The sequence below is a fragment of the Notamacropus eugenii genome, chromosome 1 (genome assembly GCF_028372415.1).
Source record: "Notamacropus eugenii isolate mMacEug1 chromosome 1, mMacEug1.pri_v2, whole genome shotgun sequence".
Lineage (NCBI taxonomy): Eukaryota > Metazoa > Chordata > Mammalia > Diprotodontia > Macropodidae > Notamacropus > Notamacropus eugenii.
The window spans coordinates 738,272,365-738,299,772 of NC_092872.1; the positions used below are offsets into that span (position 1 = coordinate 738,272,365).

General features: G+C 52.4%; 1 protein-coding gene and 1 long non-coding RNA gene across 2 annotated transcripts; one reads left to right on the forward strand and one right to left on the reverse strand.

Moving 5' to 3' along the window:
* On the reverse strand, positions 1 to 27,408 carry CYP26B1 (cytochrome P450 family 26 subfamily B member 1). Its single transcript, XM_072608869.1, has 6 exons — positions 26,051 to 27,408; positions 20,853 to 21,077; positions 5,023 to 5,298; positions 4,261 to 4,416; positions 3,515 to 3,796; positions 1 to 3,349 (listed from the first exon to the last, which is right to left on the reverse strand). Exons 1-6 carry the CDS (start codon positions 26,252 to 26,254, stop codon positions 2,957 to 2,959), a joined length of 1,536 nt encoding a protein of 511 aa, XP_072464970.1. The 5' UTR covers positions 26,255 to 27,408; the 3' UTR covers positions 1 to 2,956.
* On the forward strand, positions 21,075 to 22,353 carry LOC140505165 (uncharacterized). Its single transcript, XR_011967463.1, has 2 exons — positions 21,075 to 21,508; positions 21,687 to 22,353. It is a non-coding gene; the product is annotated as an uncharacterized lncRNA (long non-coding RNA).

Here is a 27,408-nt window from a genome sequence, read left to right on the forward strand (position 1 = left end):
GAAGGTCAGGCAGAGTCCGCTCTTTTTATTATGGAAGTCTATAAAATAGCCACATGGATTATGTTTGAGATCACAAGTCTCACAACATTCATTTTTAATATGCCACACGAAATATTATACACATATTAAAAACCACACAACAGAGAACACACTCACACACACAGCACCAGCTCCATAACAATGACCAAAAGAAAAATACCGCAAAAACACAGTGCGCGCTTTGCTCAATATTAAAAAAACCGATCGCGATAAAAACATATTCATATTTTTGAACCACGTTTACAATAATGGGGGCAGGGGGTCATATTTTACTAAATAACAAATATTTAACAGCAAAAAAAACCCTTTATACTAAATATCTATTTTGAATTCTAACAAAAATAGTACTTATAATAGTTTATAGACAGACAAAAAAACAAATTATAACATTTCTGCAACCAAAAAAATTGTGTTTTTTGTGTGTATAAAATAATATTATAGCAAATTGGGCAGGGTTGGGATGGTGCAGGGGGCGCCACCACCAGGGCCCCAACATCAAAAGTGCTTTATTCCGCAAACCCACTGCAGGTGTGGCCTCGTGTGTGGGGGTGGGGGGCTTTATTAGTTAAGATGCCCCCATCTAAATCTAGTGCTAAAAGACACAGACACACATCTGGAGATGCTTGTGTGTACACACATCTGGGCATGTGATAGAGTTCCTAATAGATGGATGCTTCTGGCTTAAAACTGAAACCAGCCCATCAAACCAAGTGCCTTGGGTCCACTTTTTTTTCTATCTTTCAGTTTAGGTGCTTTAGGGATCGAGTCCTTGTCCTTCCTTCCTGGCTCCTCTCTGCATTTGCACCAGGCCTCTGGTTCCTACCAGCCACCCTCCTAACCCTCTGCCCACCAATCTCTTTGAAGAATCCCCCAGCCCTTCTCCAAAATCTCCTGAAAGATAGAGGTGCACCCCCAAGTCCTGGCTGATTTGCCTCATGTTACCCAGAATGGCATTCTTCAAGATGACCCTGCCCTAGGGTTCTAAGACTTTGAACCCATGGTTTACTGAGCTGAAGGAGAATGGGATGGGGTGGAAAGGGGCTGGACAAAGTGGGTGTTGGGAGCAGGAGGGGAAGCCCAGTGAGCAATGCCCTGCTTTGTTCTGGGCATCCCTTCTTCTCAGGCCTGACTTCTTAGAACCTCACCCACAGGAAAGTGAGAGGTACCTTTGTACCAGAACCACCATCTCCTTCTCTTCAGATGCAGAGAAACAGCAGGGCCTGGAGAAAGGGAGAACCCAATCCCACTACTGGGGGCCCTGAACCCCCATTTAGTAGCTGTTTCTCAGAGCTCCCTTCCATCTCTGCATTTGGCAGTAGGGAGACTCTAGCAGGAAGGCTTGAAGTCAGACTCAAAGAAAAGGGGGTTTGAGTCTTTCTCCTCCTCCCTCTTTGTCTTCCCCTCCTGAAGCAGAGGCTGATGGGCCAGTAGAATCAAGGAAATATGGACCGGAGAGACTGGAGAAGTTTGCAGAAAGACAGGGTAGGGAGCAAGTCTTAGCTTCCTCTCGAAAGAAACCGACCCTATCTCATCCCCTCCACTCCTAATCCATCCATCCACACAGAGAGAGGAGGGGAGAAAAGGGACTTAGGTCAGGGCACAAGGTCAAAGTGGCCTTCGATTCCTTAGAGGGTTGGCTTTCCTGGGAGAAGGGTTCGTGGCAACGGGTCACTTCCCTGCCTAAGCATGTACACTCCATCTGCAGCAAGAAGCACTATGGTCAGACCATAAGAAGGCTCTGACCTAGGGAAGCCTGTCATATAGTGGATCAGGGAGCCAGGGCCTGGGGGAAATCATCCTTCCCTCCTCCTTCCTCTCAGAAGATCCTTAAGAATAGGGCAATGGTTGGGATGCAGGGACAGTGGAGAAGACAGCCGTCTCCTCCAGGAGGAAGTCCTGCAAATTCTTGGCTTCCTGGGACTGATTAATAAATATAAGGGCAAGGGGTGGGGAGGGGCTTATTAGCTCAAGTGCTCTCAGTGGCAGGGGGTGGGCATGGGGAGGGGAGTCTGGCTCAAGGTTGATAGATGGGGATAATGAAGCTGAGTGTGCTCACCCTGCGTTTCCAGGGTTGATGCCGGTGCGGGGGGGAGGGGCAAAATGGCGGGGGGGCGCAGGTGATGGGGGGGGGCAAGTGGAGGAGTGGGGAAGAGAGAGTATTGAGTAGCAGCAACAGGTGATTTCAAATGTCCAAAGTGGCAGTGAGAGTCTCTAATGGGACGCACCACCCCCAGGCCATCACCCAGAATGCCTTGCTGCAGGATAACCCCCAAATCTGGGGAGGTTCTGAGGGGTTCAAGGCCTGGTCTGAGCAGTGGCAAGAGGTGGGGGTAGAGTTGGGGTTGGGGGTGGAAAATAAGCAAAGTGGGGGGCTCCCTTCCCTGCGATTGAGACTCCTCACCCCAACCCAAAGGAGGAGAACAGAGATCAAATGGGGCATTGTGGGGGGCAAGGGGGAAACTGGGAAACAACATCAACAAAACACTGTTAACACCACACGTTTAACACTGTAAAGGGCATGCGGGTCACCAGCAGATCACAGCCTGCACCAAGCAATTCCACCCCATGCAGGGAGGAATGAGCGGCTGGGCTGGGGGGACTAGGGAAAGGGGAGGGGAGTCAGAGAAGGGAAAGCAACCCCTTGCTCCAAACTAAAGGGACAGACCCTCCTCCCAGTCCCACATTGTGGGGATGACCCTTGGGTATTGGTCAGAGGGCGTGAGTCACGAAAGGGAAGGAGAGAAAAGCTCTTGGATCCTCTCTCCTCCCCCCTCAGCCTTTTCTCTTTGCTTCCAGAGTCCCCCCCACACTGACACAGGTTTCCTTGTTACCCCCCCCATTCCTTTACTGGCTCCCCCCACCCTAAGCTATGGGAACGCTGAGGTGGGTGGGGGGAGCACATCACTAGGGAGCCCTATTAGACAGTGGCCCCCAGCATGGCCTCCGTCTCGGTGAGGATCTTGTTCTGGTTGGAGTCCAGTCCGAAGAACTTGACGCTGAGGCCATCCACGGGGTGGAGGACAGGGACCAGGGAGATCCGAGGGAATGTCCGGCTGGCCAACTCGAATCGACTGGTGCTAGCCAGCTCCACCACCAGCACCTTCAGGAAGAGCTTGGCCAGATGTTTGCCCAGGCACATGCGGACGCCACCACCGAAGGGGAGGTAGTGGAAGCGGCCGTCCTTGTCTTCACTCCGAGCCTGGCTGAAGCGGTCAGGGTCAAACACATCAACGTCCTTGAAGACCGGCGCCGTGTCATGGGTGTCCCGGATACTGTACATCACGCTCCACCCCTTGGGGATCTGAAAGCCCTGCAGAAGGATAAGAACAAATGGGGAAAGTCATTGAGAATGGATCTAAGAGAGACATGGGCAGCCAAGTGATCAGAGGAGCCTTAAAAACTGACCAGCAGATCCCTGTGTCTTCCTATCAGACCAGGGGCTTCCCTGGCTTCTCCCCTGATAGCCCACACTCACATCTAGCTCGAAAGTCTGCAGTACAGTCCGATAGCCACCAGAGATGGGTGTGAAGAGGCGCATGACCTCCTTGATGACACAGTCCAGGTAGCGCAGGCCAATGAGGGTGTCCAGCCTCAGGGCACCCTCGCACATGCAGCCATTGTTCAGGATACCATTGGCTCGCAGCTCCTCCCTCAGTTTCTCCAGCACGTTGGGGTGCTTCAGCAGCTGCATGATCAGGGAGGTACTGGCACTGGCCGTGGTGGCATAAGCTGCAAAGATTAGCTCCAAGGTCCCATCCTGCAGTGGGTATGGAGGGAGTGGTCAGCGCAAGGATCCACTGAGCAGGCACTACCCAGAACCCCCTCTTCTGGCCCCTGCGCTGTCCCTAAGGCACCTTCGGGGAAAGGGCAGCAGACCCTTGCACTCAGACATGTCTCACCCCAACTGTTTTCTTCCTGCCTGGTGCCAACAACTCACTCAAACCTCCCCAGAGCCTTGACTATCTCCTCTGTAAGACATGAGTTCAAATCCCGCTTCAAATGCTTCCCAGCTACTTGATCCTAGAAAATCACTTTGAAATTGAAGCCTCTGTGTGTCAGTTTCCTTATCTGTAAAACTGAATGTCACTCTGCCACCCTCTGACATGATGTGATCCTAGTATATCAAAGGGCGAGTCCCTTCTGCCCTCTGAGGTTCAGTTTCCCCTGCTGTCAGATGAGAGACCTGGGATCGATTGCCTTCGAGGCCCCTCCCAGACCCACCTTCAGCTCTTGCATAGTCATCTCCTTGCCATGCTCTCTGCTGCTCTCAATGAGGAGGTCCAGGGCGTCCGAGTAATCCTTGCCCTGCGTGTTCTGCAGTTTCTCGCGGATCGCCTTCTCCAGTCCTTTCTGTAGGGTTTGCCGGGCTTGGATGCCCTACAAGGGAAGAGAAGTCTTCAGGAATGCAGGCAGCACCAGGAAAATGAGAAGGGAGCCCAAGGTCCTCCAATTGCCCCTGAGACAAGGTTGTGGGAAGGTAGCAAGGGGACAGTGCAATGATGCCTGCAGCTAAGGGCCTGGGGGTTTAAGGGGAGTCCAGTCTATCTTTGCCCCAGTCTCACCTTCTAAGGACTCTCATGCCCAGCTTTCTCAGAAGGAGATCCTTTCTTGGCACACACTTTCCTCACAGGATCCAGATTTCTCTCCCTCAGAAATGCCCAGAAGACCCTCAACTTCCAATCCTAACCCACTCCATTATTTCAGGTTTCTTCTCTGTCCTCTGCATGTCCTGAATAGGTATGCCCCTGTAACTGTCTTAGGACATAAGATCCTTCTGTGGGGAGCAGTCTTACTTCTCAGACCAAAGTTTCTGCCATCCCTCAAATGAGTCATTCTGAAATGGCACCAACAGTCCTGCCCCTTAGACTAGGGGCTCCCTGAAAGTGGGGACCCTGCTCACTCCTCACTTGCTCCCTGGCCTCAATGCCCAGTATGAGGGCCCTTGCTCTGAGACGGTGCTCAGGACCAAGGGGTTGGACTCACCCGACGATAGCCACTGAAAGGGAGGTCAACGGGCAGGGAGAAGACATTCTCCACAAACTTCTGGTAGACCTCAAAGAGGTGGGTAAGATCCTCCTCGGGGATGCTGAAACCCAGAAGGACACGGATGGCCATACGGAAGGTGAGTTTCTGGGCCTCCTGGTAGACATTGATGGCATCGGGGTTGCTGCTCCAGGCCCTCAGGGTGTCTTGGATCACCAGTTGGATTTTGGGTAGATACGTTTCCAAGGCTTCATGGCTGAAGATCTTAGAGAAAACCTACAGAAGAGGAGAGATCCGGAAACTTGACCACCTGGCAAGTCCCTTCCTACCTTTCTGGGCTCCTAAGACTTTACTCCCTGCTCCACACACACACACCCTCCATCTCCTACTTCAGGGCCTTGGCATCAGTAGTCCTCCATGCCCAGAATGCACTGTCTTGCCACCTGGGCTTCTTATACCTCCAGGAAGGAGAGTCTCGAGTCTTGGCTCAAGACCCACCTTCATGAAGCCTTTTCTGGTTTTCTCAGCACCCAGAGCTCCCCCAACCCAAGTTCTCTATGTTCATTCAGTCCAAGTCATATACAGAATCAGACATGTTATCCTCTCCAATATGTTGTAAGTCCCTTGAGGGGAGGAGCTGGTTCACTTTTGTCTTGGTACGCTCAATTCCTAGCTGGGTACCCAGCAAGGTGCAGGCACTCAATAAATGCTTCTCTGTTGGCTGACCAACAGAACTTATTCCTGTTCCCTGATGGCCCCAACAAGACACAACTAGAGGCTCTGCTCATGTCTCCTAAGCTTTTATGTGGATTCCCCCTCTGTCCTTCTATGTGTCCCTGTCTGTCATGTTGTTCAGTCATTTCAGTCACATCTGACTCTTTATGACTCCATCTGGGGTTTTCTGGCAGAGATACTGGAGGGGTTTGCCAACTCCTTCCCCAGCTCATTTTACAGATGAGGAAACTGAGGTAAACAGGGTGAGGTGACTTGCCCAGGACCACACAGGTAGGAAGTATCTGAGGTCTTCCTGACTTCAGACCCAGGATTCTTATCCATTGTGCCATCTATGGTGGCCTATCTATGTTTAAGCCTCCCATTAGACCACAAACTCCTGAAAGGCAGGAAATAAAGGCAGGAAATGTGTCTTAGCTCATCTTTGTATTCAGTTCAATAAGCCTTTAGTAACTAATTTCAGGCACAGACTTAGGCACTGTCATATGTACACAGAGCTGAACTTCTTAAGGCCCTACTCTTGGCAAGTCTACCTTCTACCCTAGGGTACAGCCTGGGCCTTGAAGGCAATGCCGCCATGATGATTAATGGCTGTTCTGAGAGGCCTGGGGTCCAGAGGATGTGCTCTCGTGCCAGCTCTGTGACTGAGACCTGTGAAAGTGAATCAATTGGGCAGAGTGTCCTGGGCCCAGATTTAATTAAAGCCTTCTGATCCCACAGTGAATCTAGGCTGATATTTGGGGTCCACTTCAAGGAGAAGGCATTGCAATTGGAATGGCATTAGGAAGACCTAGCATCTCCCCTGTGACATTGACTAGCAGGATGACCATAAACAAGTCATCGCACAGCTCTGAGCCTCAGTTCCTTACCTACAAAACACAGATGCTGATACCCAGGGCATCTGCCTCCTAGGGCTGCGGCAAGGTTCACGTGAGACAATGTCCATCGAACGCTTTGTAAATGACAACAAGCACAGGACTACGAGACTAGCTTAGGGAAGCAAGTTTGGGGAGCACATCTTACAACATTCCTAACGGTCAGCTTGGTAGGGAACCTAGGAGAGGGGAACTCAAAGTGGCAGCCATAGGGTTGATGGGATACTTAAATCCCATGAGATTGGGAGCTCCTTGAGGGCAGAGACTCCCTTTGGCCTCTTTCTGTATCCCCACTGCTTAGCACGTAATACATTATTATTAATATATTAATAAATACTTATTGAATTGAATGGGTGTGGGAGAGGGCTCCTTGGAAACCTCAGCTCAGTTACTTACTCCCATTGTGACCTTAGGCAAGTACTTTAAACTCCTTGTGCCTCAGTTTCCTTGTCTGTAAAATGAAAGGGGGACTGGACTGGATGACCTCTAAATTTCTTTCCAACTCCAAGAGACAGAGAGATGAACAATATGACCTTCAACCTCCAGGACTCTCTAATCCAATCAAAAGGGTGTCGCCAAACCCTAGACAAGATGCCTTTTTAATCCCTTCTGTCTTTCCCAGCTGCTCTTGGCAATGGCTAGACTCCCTGTTTCCACCTCCCCTCCCCTCTTCCCTCCTGATTGGCTCCCCAAGGTCCCCCCACCCCAGTCCCCTCTCTCCCCTGTCAGCTCCCCACACATTTTTGCAGGCAGTTTGTTGCCCGCCCATGGAGTAGAGGAGATGAGGGGCTGTTTGTTTATTTGTGGATGCCTTACCCAGCCCTGCCTATGTCCTACCAATCCCCCACTCTGCGCCCCCCCCCCCCCCAGCAGGAGGGGGGTGGGGGATGAAACAAGCTGGTAGAAGAAGCGACAAACTAAGGTCAGCAGCAGAGGCAGGGAGACGTGGGCCATGGCCTAGGAAGGGGGAAAATCTCTCTCCTGAGGCCTGCTGCCCCCAGAACTCCAACCGCACGCACGCACACATGGGGGCTGGTGCCCAGGCAGTGCTGCTGAGCCCCCCCAAACATAACAACCTCACAAACTGTAAATTTGAGAATTTCCCCTGCAGTCAGCTGGAGGAGGAGAAGGTAACATTTTCCTGGCCGGAGACGTGCATGGCTAATGGCCGGGACGTGGGCCCAGAGGGTTTGCTGAAATAACAGCCCTGGCCCTTCCATGGCCCGGCCAGGCCTCACAATAGCACTTTCATACTGAAATCCCTGGTGGCTGTGGAGGTGGGAGGGAAGGAGGGGGGGAAAGAGTCAGGAGAGTGATGGCTCAGCACAGGCTGAAGGGGGGTGGGTGTTAGGGTTCTGCTCCCACTGGGGACAGGAAACTGGAAGTGGCCGTCAGTGTTAGGAAGGGACAGGGAGATGTCATCTTGACTTGCCCCTGCCTCCAAGCTTTCTACTTCCCCCAGTGTCTCTCCCCTCCCCTGCCCCTTCCCCCACTATGTGCTCACCTCAGAAGGAGGATTTCATAGCTGGCCTCAGTAACTCATTCCAGAGATGAATGAAGTCAGGCACATAGAAATCTCCCTCTGTCTATCCCTAATCTTTCCTGTCTGAGGGTCCAGAGGAGACAGGTCTCCAGGTGTTTTTAACCCACCTGAACTCTGAGGAAATTAGGGGAGGATTGGGATTGGAACCCAGATCCTTGACTCTTTTCCCTGCTGGAGAGATGAATTCTTGTCCTACTGATAAAGGCACCAACCCAGGGTGCCACTGGTGCCACTGGGCAGGGCCGAGTGACTACCTAATTGCTGACAAGGGCACCCAGTCTGGCACTGGAGGTGCTAGGGTGGGGGCAAGGCAGGATGCTAAAACCGGAGACCTTGGCTGGAGATAGCTTGCCCAGCGCACAAGAAAGAGTGATTCATGGGTGATAGGGGCTCAGACAGGGCTACCTGGGAGGTAAGAGAAGAAGAAACAGGGGGGGCTTTGGGAGCTGGGGAGGAGTCTGTCTGCATGGCCAGATGGAGGAGCTGGGCCAGAAGCCAGAGTTCTCATCTCCAGCCCACCTAGCTGAACCAGGCTAGGTCCCAAGAGCATTGGCTGGAGTGTCTAAAGTTCAGCCTGTTGTGGCCTCCTTCTCTCCACCTGTCAAGGGAAAGTACGCACCCACTAAGGTCACCTTGACAGGAAGCCAGAAGCAGGTCCACCAACTACCACCTCCCAGGCTGGCTGCAGAGAATGACTCCCATTTTTATCTATCATTGTCCCAAAATGACTCTATGGCTCCTCCTCACATGCAACCTCCATGGGCTTCTTATCCCCCTCCCCCATCCCTGGTCTAGAGGATGCTCCACACTGGAAATCTCAATGTGCCTGACCAGCTTCCTATGTTCCTCAGGTCTAAGACCCAAGATCTGGGAGTCAGTATGGATGGAACAGTGTCCAAATCACTGGCTCAAAGGTCAAAAGTCCTGAGTTCAAATCCTACTTTTTCCATGTATGACCTATGGAACTAGGGGCTTGGATTTGATGGCCTCCAAGATTCCTTCTGGATCTAGGATCCCAATGGGTCTCAATGTCTTCCTCTGTAAAATGGGGCTAGTTATAATTGATTTTTCTACCTCCCAGATCTCTTGGGAAGAAAGTACTATAGAAATGTGATGTATTATGATCATAAGTAGAACATATGATTCTATATATGGGATCACAAATATTACATATGATACCGTCATTCCTCATAGATATCATAGTTCAGAATGGGATGGGACCAACCCAACAAAATGTCTCATTTTTATCTCAGGCCAGAGCCAAGTACATGGAATCCTTCCAGAGACCCTCCTTTCCCAGAGGATGGAACCGAGGCCCAGAGGAGAGCAGGAACTTCCCTCAGGCTACCAGCACGGACCCAAGTTGAGATGAGCCCAGGGCTCCTGGCTTCTGTGTCGTGACATCACCTCCAAAAGTTGTCCAGGAAGAGCCCTAGAATCCAGTTTAGTCCATGCAGTAATCAGAGGGTTATTGGGAAGAACTTCCCAGGATTCCTGCTGCCTGGAGCACAGTTCTGGGCATGCAGTGACTCAAAGCCTCATTCTCCCTTAGCTATCCCCTCTCCCACCCCAAACAGTATGATCTCCCTGCCCCTGCTCGGTTTTCCTTTTCCTCAGTACTCCCCCTCCCCAAGTACCTGCTTCCCCATAGTGATGACCAGATGAATCTCTCCTCTCCAAGGAAGCTTGGGAAGAAAGGCACCCAGGGCCACCAGTGTAGGGGGAGACCAGAGCAGTCCCCAGGACCTATACACATCCCCTACCTGGCTGGACTCCTTCAGGGCAGGGCATCTAGGGCTGGAGTTTATTTCTGGTGGGTAATGGGAGGAAGGATAATCAGTGGGCTGAACCTTGAAAGGGGTCAGGCCCTTGTTAGGCAAGGAGTATTATATACTGGTGCTCCTCTGGGGAAGGTTGGAGGGGGGCAGGCAGGCAAGGGTTAGAGGGAGACAGAGACCCAGAGAGAGGCAGAGACAGACAGACACAAAGATAGAGACCCAGAGAGAGAAAAGAGAGAGGCAAAAAGAGACAGAGACCCAGAGAAAGACAGAGAGACAGAAATAGAACACTGAGATAGGGACCATTTCTTAGGTTCATAGGATGAGAAGGTAGAGCTGAAAGGGACCCTAGAAAACACAGAATCTAAGCCCCTGGTCCTCTTTGAACTGTTTCAAACAGGACAGGGATATCTTGAGTCCTCACTGTATACCAGGACAGGAGGAGCCCTAGGCCAGGTAGGAGACAAGACACCTAGGTCCTAATCCAAAGGCTGCTAACTGACTGTAGGACCTTGGGCAAGTCACTGCCCTACCATGGGTTTCCATATCCTCCTCTGTCAAAGGAGGAAGTTGGATTTGACCTCTGACATAGCTCCCAGTTCTAAAATTCAGCCTCAGTGACCTCTGTATGTTGATGCCACTAAGTTGATGTTCCAAGCCAAGTTATCTGGGAGACTCCTGGCCCTTGGAGATCTCTAGGGCTCCCTGCCCAGTGTTAACCAACCTCCACATTTCTTAGAACCATCAATGGCTTGGAAAGGCCCAGCCCTTCTTGAAAAGAACCACACCCAAGGGAGGTCTGGTCTGAACCCAAGGCCTGGCTTTTTGGCAATGGGAAGCCTCAGTCTGAATCAGCTACCCTAGGGTCAGTAGCTGGGCAAACCTCAGGAGCCTGACCTGCCTGCCCCTTTTCCTGTGGGATTCCTAAGGATGACTGGTGCCCAAATCTATGGTCATACCTAGTGCTCCCCATCCCACCCTCAATGTTCCCCTCTTAGCTTCCCCTGAATTCCCTCCTCCTACCCTGCAAAGTACTTCAAATGCAAATGAGACAGAGAATGAGCCCAGGCCCTGAGCTGGTTATATTATACTCAAATCAGATAAGAGGGTTATGGGAGGAGGGCACAGAGAAGGTCCTCTGGGAAAGGATGCTAGAGGCACATCGCTTCCAGGAGGCTGGGTGAAAGATGAAGGGAAGGGGACAGTCAGGGGGTGCCAGGTCCCATCAGGCAGAACCCCACTTCTGCTAGCGGCAACTCTGTGTGACCATGATAAATCACTGCCTCGTTCTGAGTCTCAGTTTTCTCACCTGTACAATGCAGGTGGAGGAAGACAAGCTAGATCCTAGACTCATAGAATCACAGACTTAGAGGTCAGAGTTCAATGTCTTCACTGTAAGAGGAAAGTAAGGGACAGAAATGTCAACTAAATAGACCAAGGTCACACAGCTAGTAAAGAGTCTGAGACAGAATTTGAAGGAAAGTCCTAGCCACCTCCATGACCTTGGAGAAAATCCTGTTCTTCCTTTCTATCTTCCTTTCTTTCTTTCTTCCTTCCTTTCCCTCATTTTCCCTACCTATGCAATGGGCATCATGCTCTACAACTGTCTCTCACAAACATTCACACTGCATGAGTGAAGGTGCCCAAACTGGATCAGAACCAGAAGGCAGATGATCTTGGAGATCAGCTAACCTAAGCCCTTTACTGGACAGAGAATGGAACTGTGTTCCACAGAGTCAGTGATAACCCAAGGACACAGGGATGTTCAGCAGCAGAGTTGGTATTCGAACCCAGGTCCTGCCATGCCTAATCCAGAGCCTGTCTAGCCAGGTCTCCTCCTGTGCATTCTCTGGGCCTCAGATCAGGGCTATACCTAAGGGGGTTCTGGGGGATTGGGGGCAGAGCAAGGCTGGACTCCAGTCTCCCAGGTCCAGCAGAACCACAACGGGGGGGGGGGGGGGAAGGGGGGAAGGGGCGGGACAGACAGAAGAGAATGTCCTGGATGGAGACGGTTCTCTAGAGCCAATGACTCACAGTCGACAGTATGAGAACAGGATTGGACCCAGGGGGCTGTGGCCCAGGGATGGCCAAACCACTTGGAATGAGAAGTGTACAACTGCCACCCCAGGCAGGCTGAGGTAAAGGTGTATGTTTTATATTCAAATCAGATAAGAGTAGACAGGGGAAGGAAATGGGTTGGGGGAGGTGGGAAGAAACTCACTTCTCCCACTGGCTGACATTTTACTCCTGTTCGGGACTCAGCTGTCTCATAGAATCTGCTTGACCTCCTCTCCTGATCAATCCCAGCTCAGATCCTCAGGCTAAGGAACCTTCAAAGGTCACTCCCTCCAGAAAGGCCTCCCTGGTTACTTCAGGATCCTCCCACATCATGCTCTCACAGGAAGGTGGCATGGTACACAGAGAGCCACACTGGGCAACTGGGGAGACAGGGGCCAAATCCTACCTCTGACACTCACTAGCTGTGTGACCCAGTTAAGTCCCTTCATCTGTGTCCGCCTCAGTTTACTCATCTGTAAATGAGGGTGATGACAGAACCTACCTCACAGGGCTGTTAGGGTGAAGGACAAATGAAGTAGGAAAGGGCTCCACAAGCCTTCTAGGAGCACTATAAAGTGCTGTAGCAATATTAGCTATTATTACAGTTATTATGACTTCCCCAGATGGACTGTAAGATCCCTGAGGACAGGTACCATGTCTTAGGATCACAGGACGAGAGAATATGGAGCTGGAAGGGACCCTGGAGATCACAGAATCCAAGTCACTCATTTTTTTTCTTGGAACACAAGGACAGGGCAAGAAACCCAGGGTCAGAGAGAGAATGACTTCTCATTCACATGAGCCAGAACCAGAGGGTCCTACATCTTAAAGCTGGGAAGTCATCGAGCCCAAATCCCTCAGATGTGGGAAGTGACTTGCGCAGTATCACAGAGTGGGTAAGTCTCAGAGCCAGAATTTGAACTCAGCTCCTCTGACTCAATGGACACTGTTGGATTACAAGCCAGGGATGCTTTTGAGGAGTGGGTATTGGAAGGAACCCTCCTCTGGAAGTGGGTGATGCCTGTCCTCCTTTTGCTCACTTCATAAACCCAAGGCCCTTGTCTCTGAAAAGTTCTTCCTGAGTCCTGGGCCCAGTTGGTCTGACACTGCCAGCCTGGAGACCTTGGCCAGGCCATTGCTCCTTTGAAGGGCAGACAGCAGGTGACACAAGGGGACTTGGGTCAAAGGTCAGCTGGCGCTTTCTGGGTGACTTTTACCCCCATAGGCCTTAGTTCCTCACTAAGAGGTTGGAGTCCATGGCCTCTAGAGTCCCCTCCATCTTCATAGCTAGGGTCCTATATGTCCTTTATAGCTAGGGGCCTTACCATTTGAGGATGAAGGAGGAACACCAACCGATTTAGGCCTGGAACAAGTCAGAGAGCTAGAGAGGGACTCACCCAGTCCAGCATCCCCACTTTACAGAGAAGCAAACCAAAGAAGAGAGGGAAAGACTCAGTGAAGGTGGTCCCAGGAGCACATGGCAGAATGAGGGTCTCTGTCTCCCTGGCTCCTGTCTCCCAAATCTGGGGAGCCCAAGACCAGAGTAGCCTCAGTCTGTTGGTGGTTGGTAGGTAAAGGCAGAGAAGACTCCTTCTCCTTACCCAGAATGAGGATGGCAGTGGGCACCCTGAGAGGCTCAAAGCTAGCGCACCCTCCCCCCCCTTCCCACTGCTCTATAGGTGTAATGGGTGAGGTTCCTTTTGTCTCCAGAGGATGGGAGTTTCCCAAGGTGAAGGCTGCCCAGAGCCATCAACAAATCACCACCACACCAGCCTTGGGCTGATCACACTTCAAGGCTGAAGAAGTCTGAGCAGAGGGCCCCAGAGCCTCCCCCTCACCCAGACACAGCCTTCCTCCTCCTGCTCCCAGGCACCCAGCTCAGTCTCCTCCCCACCTCCATCTCCCCAGGCGACCTTCACTGCCTGGCTATCTCTGGGCCCCAATTGCTCATGGGCAGCCAGCCTGCTGATGGACCTCCCTCCAGCCCACCTCATGCCTGGCAAAATAGAAACTTTGTGGGCGAAGGACACTAACTCTGTTGGCAAAACAAAGGGGCTGTTAGCGTATCTACTAGCAGGGCTGAGGAGAGAGATGCAGTCAGCTGACCCTGGACCTCTGCCGGGACATCCTCCCTTCTGCTGAGACGTGGCCCTTCCCTGACCCAAAGGTGGCATAGCTTGGCACATCAAGCCAGGTTGGGGGCCAACCCTGCCATTTTCCAGAGGGGGAAACTGAGGGCCAGTGACTCACTCAGATTCCAGTGTCCTAATTCTTCTCACTAGCTCATTTTGTTCCTCATCTTCTTGAAAATACTCTTAAATCTAAGGGATCCGGTGACATTTGCAGGCTTAGATCAGGGGCTGTCTAGGATCAAGGTATCTCATAATCCTCCAGTCTCCCAGGCCCACTCAGATAATCTACCAGTTATAATTGAGTACAGCCCCTTCTTTCCACCAGTCATTATCCTCGGAAACATCTTCCAAAAAGCATTTGTCTGTAAACTGGGGTCAGAATGGAGAATCATAGGAGGAAACGGAACTATGGGAGGAGTGGAAAGTCAGAAAGGAGACAAGAGGTGTCCCAGGAAAGTTGAGCTGAGATCTCCTATAACATGAGAGGGAGGCTGACCCAGGAGAGGAAGCCCCGGCTCTGCCAAGGAAATCAGATCCCATTCCAGACAGGTCTTTGACCTGGGCAACCTTTGGCTCAGTGTGTGGGTCACAGTTATGCCATGAGTCAAAAGAGGGAGTGGGACACTTGTGGCTCTAAAATATCAAGGGATTTGGGTTATGGGAGGCAGAGAGATCTGGTCCTTTCCCCTTGGTTCCTCCCAATGGAAGGTCTCTACGATGATATATGCCAGGGCTCTGTGCCAGGGTCTCCCACCCTGCCCATGCTAGCAACTAAGCCAGAATCTTCAATCTGGGGTGCTCCAGGATCTCCTCAACAAAGATGATGACAAAGTGGGGGCAACTCAGAGGAGGAGGAGGAAGAAAAGCCCTCAGCATGATTCATGGACCAAAAGGGAATTCAGTAAGGAGGGCTGACTCACCTGGCAAGATGAACCCTCAGGCTGAGCTCAGTAGAGTGTCAGGAGAGATTGAGGGGAAGGGAACAGGAGGGGGGGAAAGATAGAAAGAAGAAAGAAGAGGCAAAGGAAGAGGGCAGAGAGGGGAGGAAGAAGCAGATTCAGTCAAAGGAACAGGTTGGGGGAGGCTAGGATCAGGGGTCCAGTGAGAAACAACGATTTCTCTCTTCTACTTAATAACTCATTATTGTATTAGGACCAAGATTTTCCCCCTTTTCTACTTCCTTATCCAGAAACCAAGCCAAGATCTAATCAGACAGTAAGTTTGGGCTAATGGGTATATTTCCTGCTGTGACAGGTCCTGGAGAAATGTTGATTCTCCTTATGATCAAGACAGGTGATATGGAAATTGATGTCTCTCTGTCCAAGCTCTGAGTGACCTCAGTCAGGTACTCCAACATAGGCCACCTCCCCATTGTGTTAGCCAGTCAGGGCTGATCAGGCAGCCCTCGAGGGCATATAAAGTGAGAGCCCACAGCCATGAGTGGTCTTTGGTCTAAGGCAGTCAAATGACCATCCTCTTCTTAACAATCTGCTGGCCTTCTTAATAAAATGATCAAGTTACCCAAAAGCTAGAGCTCACCAACATTTTTAATCATCACAGTCCTCTCATCAGAGATGGACCTAGAAATCACCTTCCTGGTGGGTCATGTGGTCATGATGGTCATGCATCCTGGCACATGCTCTGGGACATGACTTCGAGTCTTGGCAGGGGATCCAAACGTGGGGCTCTGGACTTTTGAAAAATATTTTCAATAATTTCAATTTCAATCATTTTGATTTCCTCTCCAATGTCATACATTTTATTTCAGTATTTAGAAGCATTCTTTTGAGGAGTCCCTAGGTTTCACTAGACTGTCAAAAGGATCCAGGACTGAGGAAAGGTTACAAATCCATGTTTCAGAAGGTTGTTTGAGGCACCAAAAAGTTAAATGACTGGCCCAGGATCATACATCCAACACCTGTCAAAGGGGCAAAACTGAACCTCAGGTCTTCCTGACTCTTTGGGCAGATCTCTATCCACTAAAGCACACTGCCTTGACTGACTTAAAGACAGCTGGTGATGCAGTGGGTAGAACAGGAAGACCTGAGTTCAGATCTAGCCAATAGTAGACATTTAGTAACTGCATGTAGCTGAGCTAGTGACATAACCTATTTGACTCTCAGCTTCTCATCTGTAAAATGGGAATGAATAATAATAGTACCTACCCTCCTAGAGTAAAGATCAAATGAGATCATACTTGTTTTAAAAAAAAAAAGTTCAGTATCTAGCACATAGTGATGCTATGTAAAAGTTTTATTCCCTTTCCTTCCTCCAAGACTGACATGGTCCATCTCTTAGCTTAAAAAAAGCCTTTCCCAACACCTTCTCCTCCCTGCTAGCAGGACACTCAACCTCATTGCTTTCCTCCCCATCCCCCTACCCCGTCCAAGGGAAGGAGAGTCATCCCCACCCTGATTTTGTGGGCTTGTGGGAGGCAAAGCACAATTTCAATTCAGGACTCTCCCTAGCAACACAGCCCATACCAGTCCCAGGACCACCAGGACCGCTGAAGGAGAACACCTGGAAAGCAGTGTGGCTATAAGAATGGTCCGTGAAACATCTGGCCAGACCTCCCGGAGCTGGGAGCCCAGGCGGGTACCAATGGAAAGAGTGACTCTCTCAGCCTCTACTAGGGAGGCCTCACCACACCCCACCAGAAACTCCCCACACTTTATCCGCCCAAACTCCACCCCAGACTGAGTCCTGATGCCAGTTACACAGGGACCCCTAAAGAGCCACAAAATGACACCTAAGCCTGGCCATGGACCATCCAAGGTTAGTGTGGATTCTTTCCATCTAGGGTAGGACTGGATGGCTGCTAAAGTCTCTTTCCACTCCCAAATTCTATGACCCCAGCCTTTCCATTCACAAGATGTGTGGTTCACAGGGATCATAGATTTCAAGCTGCAAGAGACTTCAGGGGCCACCTTGTCCAACCTCTTTACTAATGGGAAAACTGAGGCCCACAGTAAAGCATCTTGTCCAAGGTCACACAGATATAAGTGGAAGTATTAGATTCTAAGCAAGGCTCTTTCCAGTGGACCAGTCAGCAAGTTGATCATACCTCACAGCTGAGACTTTAAGGTCTGCATCCTGCTAACTGAGCAGCTAGGGGGCGCAAATCGAAAGACCTGGAGTCAGGAAGACCTGAGTTCAAACCCAATCTCAGATGCGTACTATTGGCGCAAGTCACTTAACCCTGTTTGCCTTAGTTTCTTCACCTGTAAAATGAACTGGAAAAGGAAACGGCAAGCCACTCCAGTATCTTTGCCAAGAAAACCCCAAATGGGGTCACAAAGTCAGACACAACTGAATGACAACAACCTGTTGGTTGGGTTCCTGAAGTCTTAGATCTACACTGAGGCTGGCACAGAAACCTTTATAGGTGCATCCTGTCCAAGGAGACTCCTGATAAACAAATCGACCTTTCCCCATCATCCCTCAAGGTTTCCATCAAGCTCAACTTCCCAAGAAAGACAGGAAGGGGTCAGGGCATCCCAGCTCTGAGGATGTCTCCCTCCTCAAAACTTGGACAGCATATGTGGTCTGAATTCTTCCTTAGACACTTGCCACATTCTACTGAGAGATCAGAGTACATTTTTCCTGGGTGTGTTTTTAGCTCCTTAACCATTCTGGAAACTCCTAGAGAGGACGGCCACCCTTCCCTTTTCTGTATTCCTTCTCTTAAGGAAATGTTTCCCTCCAGATGCAAAGACGGATAGCCATTCTATTCCAGGGGAATCTTAAAAAGATTCCCCAAGGCACTCTTCATAAACCAGTCCATAAGGACTATTGGATGAACAGGCTATAGAACTGGGCAACAGCCCAAAGCCCACTCCTCTCCAGGAAGTTGTCCCTGATTTCCTGTGGGGTCCCCCTTCTCCTTCACCCTTCAGTACTTGATTTCCATCTCTTATTCACTTAGTAAGCAGTATAGTATATCACTTGGATTTATCGACCCTAACCCTCCTCTTTATCAGAAGCATGACCCTGGGTAAATGACTTCCACTCCCTCATCTTTAAAATGAGGGGACTGGCCTCAGAAATACCTTCTGGCTCCGCACTGAGGATCCTATGAATTACACATCCTTACAACTAGCTTTAAATAGAAAAGCCCAAAACTCAAAGACCCAATAGGATTTGCTTACAAATGCAACAACTTCAAGTTCCATAGAAATCCTTATAATTTAAAAATAACCTTTATCTTTGATATAAAAATAAAGATGCATTGCTGACTATTTAAACATAACAAGTATGATTAAAATTAAATGTTAACTGTTTAAAAAAAAGAATTCCACATCTTTGTTCTATATGGCTCCAGATCTGTGATCTGTGTACCTGGGCCTGATTCCCCTATCTCTTGCTCCTGCTAGACTGAAGGCTCCCTGTGGGCAGACACTGCCACATGTAGATCTTGCCTTTTGGTCACCTTGGGGAAATGTCCACAGCAGAGATCCCTGGAGGCTTACAAAAGTTGCTTCTAGCAAGCCTTAAGGTTTGCAGACCTTTACAAACATGTAAAGGTTTCTTTGGTTCCTCACAACTCTAGGAGATACTGACCAGGGCTATCCCCATTTTCCAAATCCCCATTTTCTCTGAGGCACAGAGACATCCCATGATTCCAACAAACTATCGTGTGCAAACAAGATATACGCTGAATAAACTGGAGACAATCAACAGAGCATTAACAATTAAGGAGGAGGAAGAAAGGCCTCCCTCGCTTTCTCCCCTGACTCCCGTAATCTTTCATTTTTCTGAGTAAATATCTGGTATATCCACGAGTCTCTATCTGGCTAGTGTATCTAGACATGGTTGTCTCCCTCCCCAAAGGGAAGTTGCTTGATTCTGTATCTCCTCTTGTATACTTTGTATCCTTAGCACCTGACACACAGTATTCTCTTAATAAATGCTTGTTGACTGATGGAAACGAAATGCCCGATAAAACTCAAAAGCCTAAAATGCGGGTAGCTCCTAGAATAGAACTTGGGGACAGGGATTGATTGTCTCATTTTGTTTGTTTGTTTGTTTTTGTCTACAATGCCTAGCACACAGTAGGCTCTCAATAAGGGCTTGTTGAACTAAATTGAACTGAGTTCTATTAATAACAATATCTCACGTGCTTTCACATTCTCATTCCTTTAAGGACCTCAAAGGACAACTCCTTCAACTCCCTCATTTTGAAGATGAGGAAACTGAGGCATGGAACGAGAAGTGAGAGGGGAGGTTGGGCTCTGGTGCCCGAGATCCCTTCCAGCTCCGGACCTAGGAGCCTGTTGGAGAGGAAGCCTGACCCGACCCGCAAACTCTGCACATCCAACAGAAAGAGCGTCTTTCCCCAGCTGCCTGTCCCCAGCTTGGGTGAGGACCCAGTGAACCCGGGACTTGGGAGGTGGAGGTGGGAAGTGGGGGCGTGCCCAGCCGTCTGTCTCCCTGGCAGCTTTAAGAAAGGAAGTTGGGGGCGGCGCTCAGGACTCAGCTTTGGGGTTACTGCAGTTCAAGCAGCACGTGCCACGGGGCGGACCCCGGGGAGACGCTAAGGCGGCTGCGGAGAGAGGAGGCGGGAGAGTGTGGCAGGGAGGGCTGGGGAACTCCGTACTCTAAAACTCTCCTCTCCCTTTCCTGTCAGGGCCCTGGGGCCAGCCAGGAAAGTGGGAGGGGGACCTCAGAGCTGCTCCCCACATCCCTGAGGCTGGCTGCAGGAGCTGGCATGCCCGCAGGGGCCCGGATCCCCGGATGGTTCTCCGCTGTCACCCCCAAGCCAGCATCACCCCTTTAAATTCCTCAATGGAATCTCAGATGGAATGCAGCGTTTTGAGTTTAGGACCCTCGGAACCTCCGAGCCAGGTCTCAAGGTTCTAACAGAACGTTGAAACGGGGCAACTACCTCGAGCTTGCCCCCACCCCGTGCTCCCCACCCCTCTAGCCTGAACCCCTCCCTTGTTACTCCCCACCTCCCCAGCCCCTATGTGAGACACGAAAGCCCCAAAAACAGCCCCACCCGAGGCATTGGAGGTCCCCCGGTGCTCCCCCTCTCTCCTGTGGAGGTAGAGACGATTGGGGGAGGGGAGAGGGAAGAGCCTGGGGTCCCACAGACCGCCAGGGGGCAGGAGGAGGGAGAGAACGGGCGCCACGAAGCTTGAACTGGGGTTGGGAGGGGGGAGAGAATGGGATGATGTGTCCCTATCACCAGAGCGCTATCCGGCAGAGTGAGGGCGCTAGGGAGAAGGGTGCCCCGGGCTGCTAGCCCCGCCACACTCCTTGCAGGGCACAGCGAGGGGAGGACCTGAACCACAATGGAGCAAGGTAAGGAGGGGGCCAAGGGCCCAAGAGGGTCTCATGGTGGAGGGGGTTCCGCCCAGAGAATCCAGGGATTTTGAACTGGAAGAGGATAGAGCGCCCCTGCACACTCTCCTAAGATCTTCCATCTGAGGATGGAAAGGACCCCAGAAGCCATTTAACGCAAAGTTTTCGTTTTGCTGGAGGGAAAACTGAGGCCCAGAGAAGGTAGCAAGCCTTCCATTCCCCAATGGGGGAGTGGGGTGGAGGGGGATGAGAAGACAGAGCGAGATCGGCCTTCCTCTGGATGATTGGTCCGGGGAGGAGTGAAGGGGGCGTGGAAAGTGAGAGGGGTCTGGAAAACTGAAAATGAAACTAAAGTAACGGAAAATCGAGCTTGGCCACCAGGAAGGCCAAGGCCGGTGAAGAGCCTTACCTTTCTCTTGTTTCGATGGACGTCGCCTATCGAGTTGGCCACGGTGTTAGGGCCCAGGAGCATGCGCGTGCTCCACGGCCACTCGGTGCTCACCAGGTGGTGCTCGCCCATGAGGATCTTGCGAACATTCTCCGCGCCAGTCACTCGGATCAGCGGCCGCCCCAATAAGTGGGTCTTGAATACGTTGCCATATTTCTCCCTTCGGGACGACTGGAAACAGGAACCCTGGGAAGGGTGGGCCACGGGGGAGGGACAGACAGGCAGCAGGTCATTTCCAGGTCAATCAGGGAAACTTTTTTTTTTTAAGCTAACCGGGAGGGATGGTATAATGAATCTAGAGATGTAAGGGACCTCGGAGATCTTATCCAATCCCCACATTTTACAAATGAGGAAACTGAGGTCCTTAGAAATAAAGTGATGCCCAATATCACCCAGATGGTAAAGCGTTATAACGCCGCTGGGGGTGGGGTGGAGGAATTCGAGGGAGAGGGTCAAAGACTACTTTGTGTAACTCTTTAAAGTTCCCCAAATATTTTACATATGCTATCTCATTAGGTTCTTGGCTCCTTGGATATTGTTATTAATTTTACAGATGAGGAAACTGAAACTGAGGCTGTGAGGGGTTAAGTGATGACCACGATCAGTAGCTACTAAATGTATGATATAAGATTTCCCATCTCCAAGTTCATCCTCCTGGATGGAGTGTGCCGAGGACGGGGAGGGAAGAAATTCCACTGACCCTTCTTCCCCACCGGTCCCCACCCCAACCCTTTCTGGCCTTCAGGGACTAGGGGATCAGCTGGATCTCCAACAGCACTGCTTTTTGCCCTACAGCCCTCCCCGGCCTTCTCTCCTCTCGATCGCTGACGTCTTATTTTATTTTTTTTAAACACCAACTGGAAAAGACATCGTAATCTCCGTGGTAATAAGTGGAGACGCGCAGCCCGTTGGCACCGAGTCGGATAATATTTTCTCTGCACCCCCCCTCCCCTGGCCCCCGGCTTTTAACTGCGGCTCTCAAAACTGTACTGGGCGATGTGCAGAGCCGCGAGCCCCAGCGGGACCCCGAAGGGCCCGCCCCTCCCGAAGCCCTGCCCTCCCCCCCACCTCCCCCGCCCCAGCCCCAGCCCCGGCCCGACCCAACCCGCCTCATCCACTCTTAGAATAAATCTTTCCAGGCTCCTGTCCACGGGCTGGCGATTCCCCGCCGGATGGCCTATGGCCAGCGCCTATTTATAGCCGCGCACGGTCCCCTCCTCCTGGGGCGGACGCTCGCTAACTGGGCAGCGAGGTGATGCTGGGGAGTGGGAGAGGGAATTTCTGTGCTTGGCAAAATAAATATGTATATGTGTATGTATGTATATGTATGTAATTTTAATTTTTTTCTCGGTATTTTAATATGATGTCATCCTCCGTCTTGCCGGCGCATTCTGGAGGACGGCAGGGTTTCGGAGTGGTTTATGGCCACTGAAATAATAAATAAATTTATTTCAGAACATAACCGTAATAGAAAAGTGTGTTCCGTGCCGCCCTAGGGCTCCGGGGCCGCCGCCGGGCGGGATTCCCAGGCGGATCCGAAGCGAATCGGGACGGGGCGGACCGTGGAGCCCCTGCTGGGGGACAGAGCAGAGGAGGGGAGGAGAGGGCTGAGGAGGGGGCGGAGCGGGGCCGGGTCGCCGCGGAAGCCAGACACAGAAGTGGTTTTGTCGACTATGGGTTAATTAGGGGGCGATTACGCGACCGGGCGGGGTGAGGTGGGGTGCGGGGCTAGCGAGCTGGGACTGCAGGTAACTCGATCCCAGCCGTCTGGGCCCGGAGTAGGGGGTGGCGGGCAGTAAATTGGGACGACCCCGACCGTGTTGCCTGGAGGGGGGGCGGGGCAGGTTTGCTTCGGAATGAAAGGAAACCCACCAAAATTTCCGAAGGGCGGGGGGCTCCGTGGGGAGCAGAGTTCCTTTGCCGGTGTGACGTTGGCCACCGTCGGCTCCCCTTCCCCCTACCCCCAATCCGTTAACACTCAGCCCCGGTCACCGGAGGAAAATTACCTGTCTATCTTCCTTTCCTCCCCCACTGAGGTGGTCGTGTTGGGGGTCCAACCCCCACCCAATGGCCCCAGTGTGGGGGAAGGAGAAGGACACGAGTCCAGCTTCTTTCTCCAAACCCCTCGCAATCCCTGGGAGCTCTCCACCTCATCCTGCCCCCTCCTCACTTTTCTTTCTTTCAAAGAAAAAAGTCTGTATATGTGTATGTCTGTCTGTGTGACTGTCTCTCACATGCGTCCACATCTACTCCCCACCGCGTCACACACACACACACCGCACAGTCACGCAATTCTAGAACCCTCGGCTCCAGTCTGGGCTGCAGCCTCCCTACCCAGCCAGGGCTTCTCAATCACTTTTCCACATGGCCTTATGCGCAGGGACGAAGAGAGGCCGCGCCGCCGCGCCGGAGCCGTCTGGGGAGCGAGGGCGGGAGGAAAGAGAAAGCTGGGGAAGCTCGCGAGGCCCCCGTGCAGGCCACCGGCCCAGGAGAAGTTGGGGGCCCGAAGCTTCGGGACCCCCTGGGGGAGGGACTCTGGCTATTGGCCCCCGCCCCTCCTGCCTCATCTACTCTGCACTGCCTCGGAATCGCCTGGGTAGAGACTCATTTCAGAGCTCTCCCTTGATAAGAGGGAGACGCTGCATGGGGAGGGGGGGTTCCCTGTTTTTTTCCTCGCATTGGAGCGCGCTGTGAGTTTCCTGAGGGCGCCTTCTCCCCCTTTCTCACCCCCACCCCCCAGTTCCTCGCCTCTGATCTGCTTAACTATAATTAAAGTGCGCTTTTGGTGGCATTAATAAAGACTTATTTGTCCGCCGTTTCCACCGCCTGCCTCCACAAAGAGGACTTTCATCGGGGCGGCCACTCCAGCCGCGAGTCCAATTTATACAAAAATGTTGTATTTTTAGCTCGGGGCTCTGTTTAGATGGCGCTCAGTGGAAAGGGAGAGCCCTTAGAGGGACCCCCGTAAAAATCTGACAAATGGCCCCGAAAAACATAAAGCTCCGATTCACCAGGGCACCCGTTAACCCCTTGGGTGCCGCTGCCCCCTCCCCTACCCTCGCTTGGACCTGGCCCGCAGGCACTCCCTTTGCCCTCTCAGTTTGCGGGACTCCCCCCTCCGGGCGGGGCTGGGGGCGCCTGGCAGGAGAGCGGGAGGGAACAGGAGCGTCTGGGATGTGATTTGGAGTTCCTGTAGACCGCGGAGGGAGCCCGCCGCCGCGGCCTCTGTGGGTTCTGAAATTTTATTTCCTAACTTCGCGGCCAAAAATCCCAGTCGGCCGCCGTTAACCCTTTCTGTGCCGCCCAGGTGGGAGGGAGAGCGACTCAGAAGCTGCTGTGCCTCCCTGACGGTCTCGAGTGGATTGTGTCAAACGCGCTAAAGCACACACGCGCGCGCGCGCGCACACACACACACACACACACACACACACATACACACACGCACGCACACACCCCGCTACAGCAATAGGGAAGACAAGCAGAGTGGCCCCCTCCCTCGGAAGGAGTGACCCGACCGGGCGAAAGTGGTCTAGGGACTTTTAAAGGCTGGTCTCCTCCCCTCCCCCCTGGACCTCCTCCCTCACTTGATCTACCTGAGGAATGGCCAAAGAGGCTATTATTCCAAGCTGGTTTTCCCGTTTCTAACCAGACACTACCAGGGAGTGCATAGCATCCCCCTCCCCGCCTTCCTCCAGCGCCATAGGAAGAAATCTAAGCACTGCTTGGTTTCAGGTCAGCTTCCCTTCTGCATTCCCAATCCTCTCCCTCCCCGCCCCCCACCCATCCACACAGCCGTCTATTTGGCTCGTTAAGCTCCCACTCCTCACTCCACAGTGAGGGACAGCTAGGGGCAGGGGGATATCACGTTGCAATGGCTATTGTCTAGCACTTAATCAGGTTAATTCCGATTAATCTCCACAATACCTCGGGGTCCAGTGCCTGTCCCCCCCAATCCCAGATACCGAAAGAATTTTGGGGCTGCGGGATTTCTGAGGCTAAGGCGGGAGCACGCGTTGAGCTGCACGATCACACATGGGCCAACAGTCCCTTCCTTCTCTGCACAGGTCTTCCTCGGACAGTCCTAACTTGCCTCATCACCCTGCTATTTCTTCTTCAAGATAAATAGAGGAAACTTTTCCAAACAGGTAGCCGCGTGCCTCGGGCTTCCCCAGCTTGTCACTTTTCCTTTCGTGTACGTAGACACACAGACACACAGACTCTCTCTCTCTCTCTCTCTCTCTCTCTCTCTCCTCTCTCTCTCTCTCTCTCTCTCTCTCTCTCTCTCTCTCTCTCTCTCTCTCTCTCTCTCCAGAATGTGAGCTTTACCTGGCCAACTTGAGCCAGTTGCCAGGACCCGGCCCTCTCCTTAAAGAGACAAGTACTCCTGGGCAGGCTAGCTCGAGTCTCCTCTGCTTTCTCTCCGCCCGCTCTGCACCCCCAGCCCAGCCCGACCCAGCCCAGCCGCAGCTGCGGCAGTCTGGGCACTAGACACAGCAGGCAAAGAGTCAGGTAGGTAGGAAATAACCACGAGCTCAGGCTAGGGGGTCTCCCTTCCACATCTAAAAGCCACACGCTCTCCCCATTGAAGAACTCACACCTGGACTGCCTTATAGGCACGTCCCCCATCTATGAGGGTCCACCTTCTACACCTGCCCCACTCCCGCAGATGATTTTTGGAGGAGTTGGGGATAAGTGGATTTAAGGTTCTAGAACGGTCCCCTACCCACAGCCAGGGAGACTCTCTTTCGTCCCGCACCAGATCCCAGAGCCGCCCGGGCTCGCTACCCGTAAGACTCCCCAGTGGTCAGTTTCACCTCCCGTCACATTGCCAGAAGACTGCCAAGTGGACGTGCACTTTTCCCCTTTCCCCCTCGCCTGGAGTCTGCAGGAGAGCCCCCCTTCAGCAGAACTCCATTCTGTCCTTACCTCTTCCCACTTTCCCACCTGCGCTGCCCCTTCAGCCTGCCCTTCTTTCATGACCCCCAGCATGCTCCTCAGTGCCCTCCTGCTAAGGAACCTGAATTTCCCTTCCCAGTGCCTCTAAGCCCAAACCTAACCGCCCAGCCGTCCCCAAGGCGAGACAGCGCTCACTCTGGGGCTTCGGCAAAGGGCAAGGACCGGTCGGAACAGGAGGGGAGCCCTCGCGCGCGCGCCCTTACCTGGAGCAGCCAGTGACCCGTCTCGCCGATCAGGGGGAAGCCCATGGAGCCCTTGGGGATGGGCAGCTTGCAGCTCTTGTCCCGGGTGGCTGCCCAGCGCAGCTGCCACAGCTGCTGGGACACGGCCAAGAGCAAAGTCACCGAGACCAGGCAGGCGGCGAAGGTGGCCAGAGCCGAGACCAGATCAAACCCCTCAAAGAGCATATTTTTGGTTGGTTCGCTGACTGGCTCCGAGTGCTTGGGAGGGAGGGGAGAGGAGGGGAGGCTGTGGGGGAGGGGAGCAAAGGGAAAGGATGGAGCCGGAAACGGGGCTGCGGTGTGGGGTCCTTTGCTTGCTCCCCAGATGCAGAGAAGGCAAGGTGGGGGGGGGGGTGAGACTGGGGAGGAAGAGCCTCAAGTCTCTGAGGGGATCTAGAGGGGGGAAAAACCTGCCTAAAAAAAAAAAAGACCCGAGGCCACTCAAAGTGTAACTTTGTTTTGTGTTCCTTTATAGAGGGTGGGGGGCGGCTGAGGGGGCCGGGGCGGGGACTGGACTAAGGACAAAGCGCTCAAGTTCGCCCGCTCTCTCTCCAAGCACCACGCTTGGTGAACTTGGGAAAACTTGGGCCGGCGGACCCTCGCTCAGGGGAGAAAGGCAAAAAAAGATGAAACAAAAATGAAAAATTAAAGTGCAATCGATTCGGCCAAAGGATTTGTTTTTAATTCCAGTTTCGGAGGAAAAAAATTCAGATTCTAATTAAGGAGGAAAAGAGGGGATGTCTCCCCCAGATCCAAAAATCACCCGAGAGCCCCAAAACTTTTGGGGGGGAAGAGGAAGGGAAATGGTGGTTTGGGAAATGCGGGGACCTACCCCCCGACTCTGTATCTGTTCAAACTTTAATGCGGTGCCCCAGCCTCTAAAGCTGCTCGTGCGCCCCTGCAGCGGCTGCGGCCAGAAGTGAGGAGCGGAGCGGACGAGACGGACGCCGAGAGCAGCCCGAGTCCGAGCCGGGGCCGGAGCCGGAGCCCGAGGGGAGGAGGAGACGGAGGAGGGAGGCGCGGGCCGGGGGGAGGGAAGGAGGGAGGGAGCGAGGCGGGGTGGGGTTGGGGGGCGGGCGGTGGAGAAGCCGAGCTGGGTTATTGTATCAATCAGCAAAGGCAGGCAGTCCGCAGGATTGTGTCTCTCGTCTCTGGACTTGCTGCTAGGGAAAGGGGGGAGGGGGAAAGGGAGAAAGAGGGAAAAGAGAAAAAAAAAGAAGAAATAAAGCAGGAGGCAGGATTTCAGGGCTGGTGGTTTTAAAAGCTCCTCAATGTGATTTGAGGCGATGCGTGTGTTTATATAGGGGCGGGAGGCTGCGCCGTGGGCTCTCCGCCAGTCT

Excerpts from the sequence above, each read along its gene's own strand:
- CYP26B1 (XM_072608869.1), bottom strand. The coding sequence starts at position 26,254 with ATGCTCTTTGAGGGGTTTGATCTGGTCTCGGCTCTGGCCACCTTCGCC. Across the intron at positions 5,299-20,852 it reads TCCATCGAAACAAGAGAAAG|GTTTTCTCTAAGATCTTCAG; the intron begins GTAAGGCTCTTC and ends CCTCTTCTGTAG. Across the intron at positions 4,417-5,022 it reads CTTTCAGTGGCTATCGTCGG|GGCATCCAAGCCCGGCAAAC; the intron begins GTGAGTCCAACC and ends CTTCCCTTGTAG.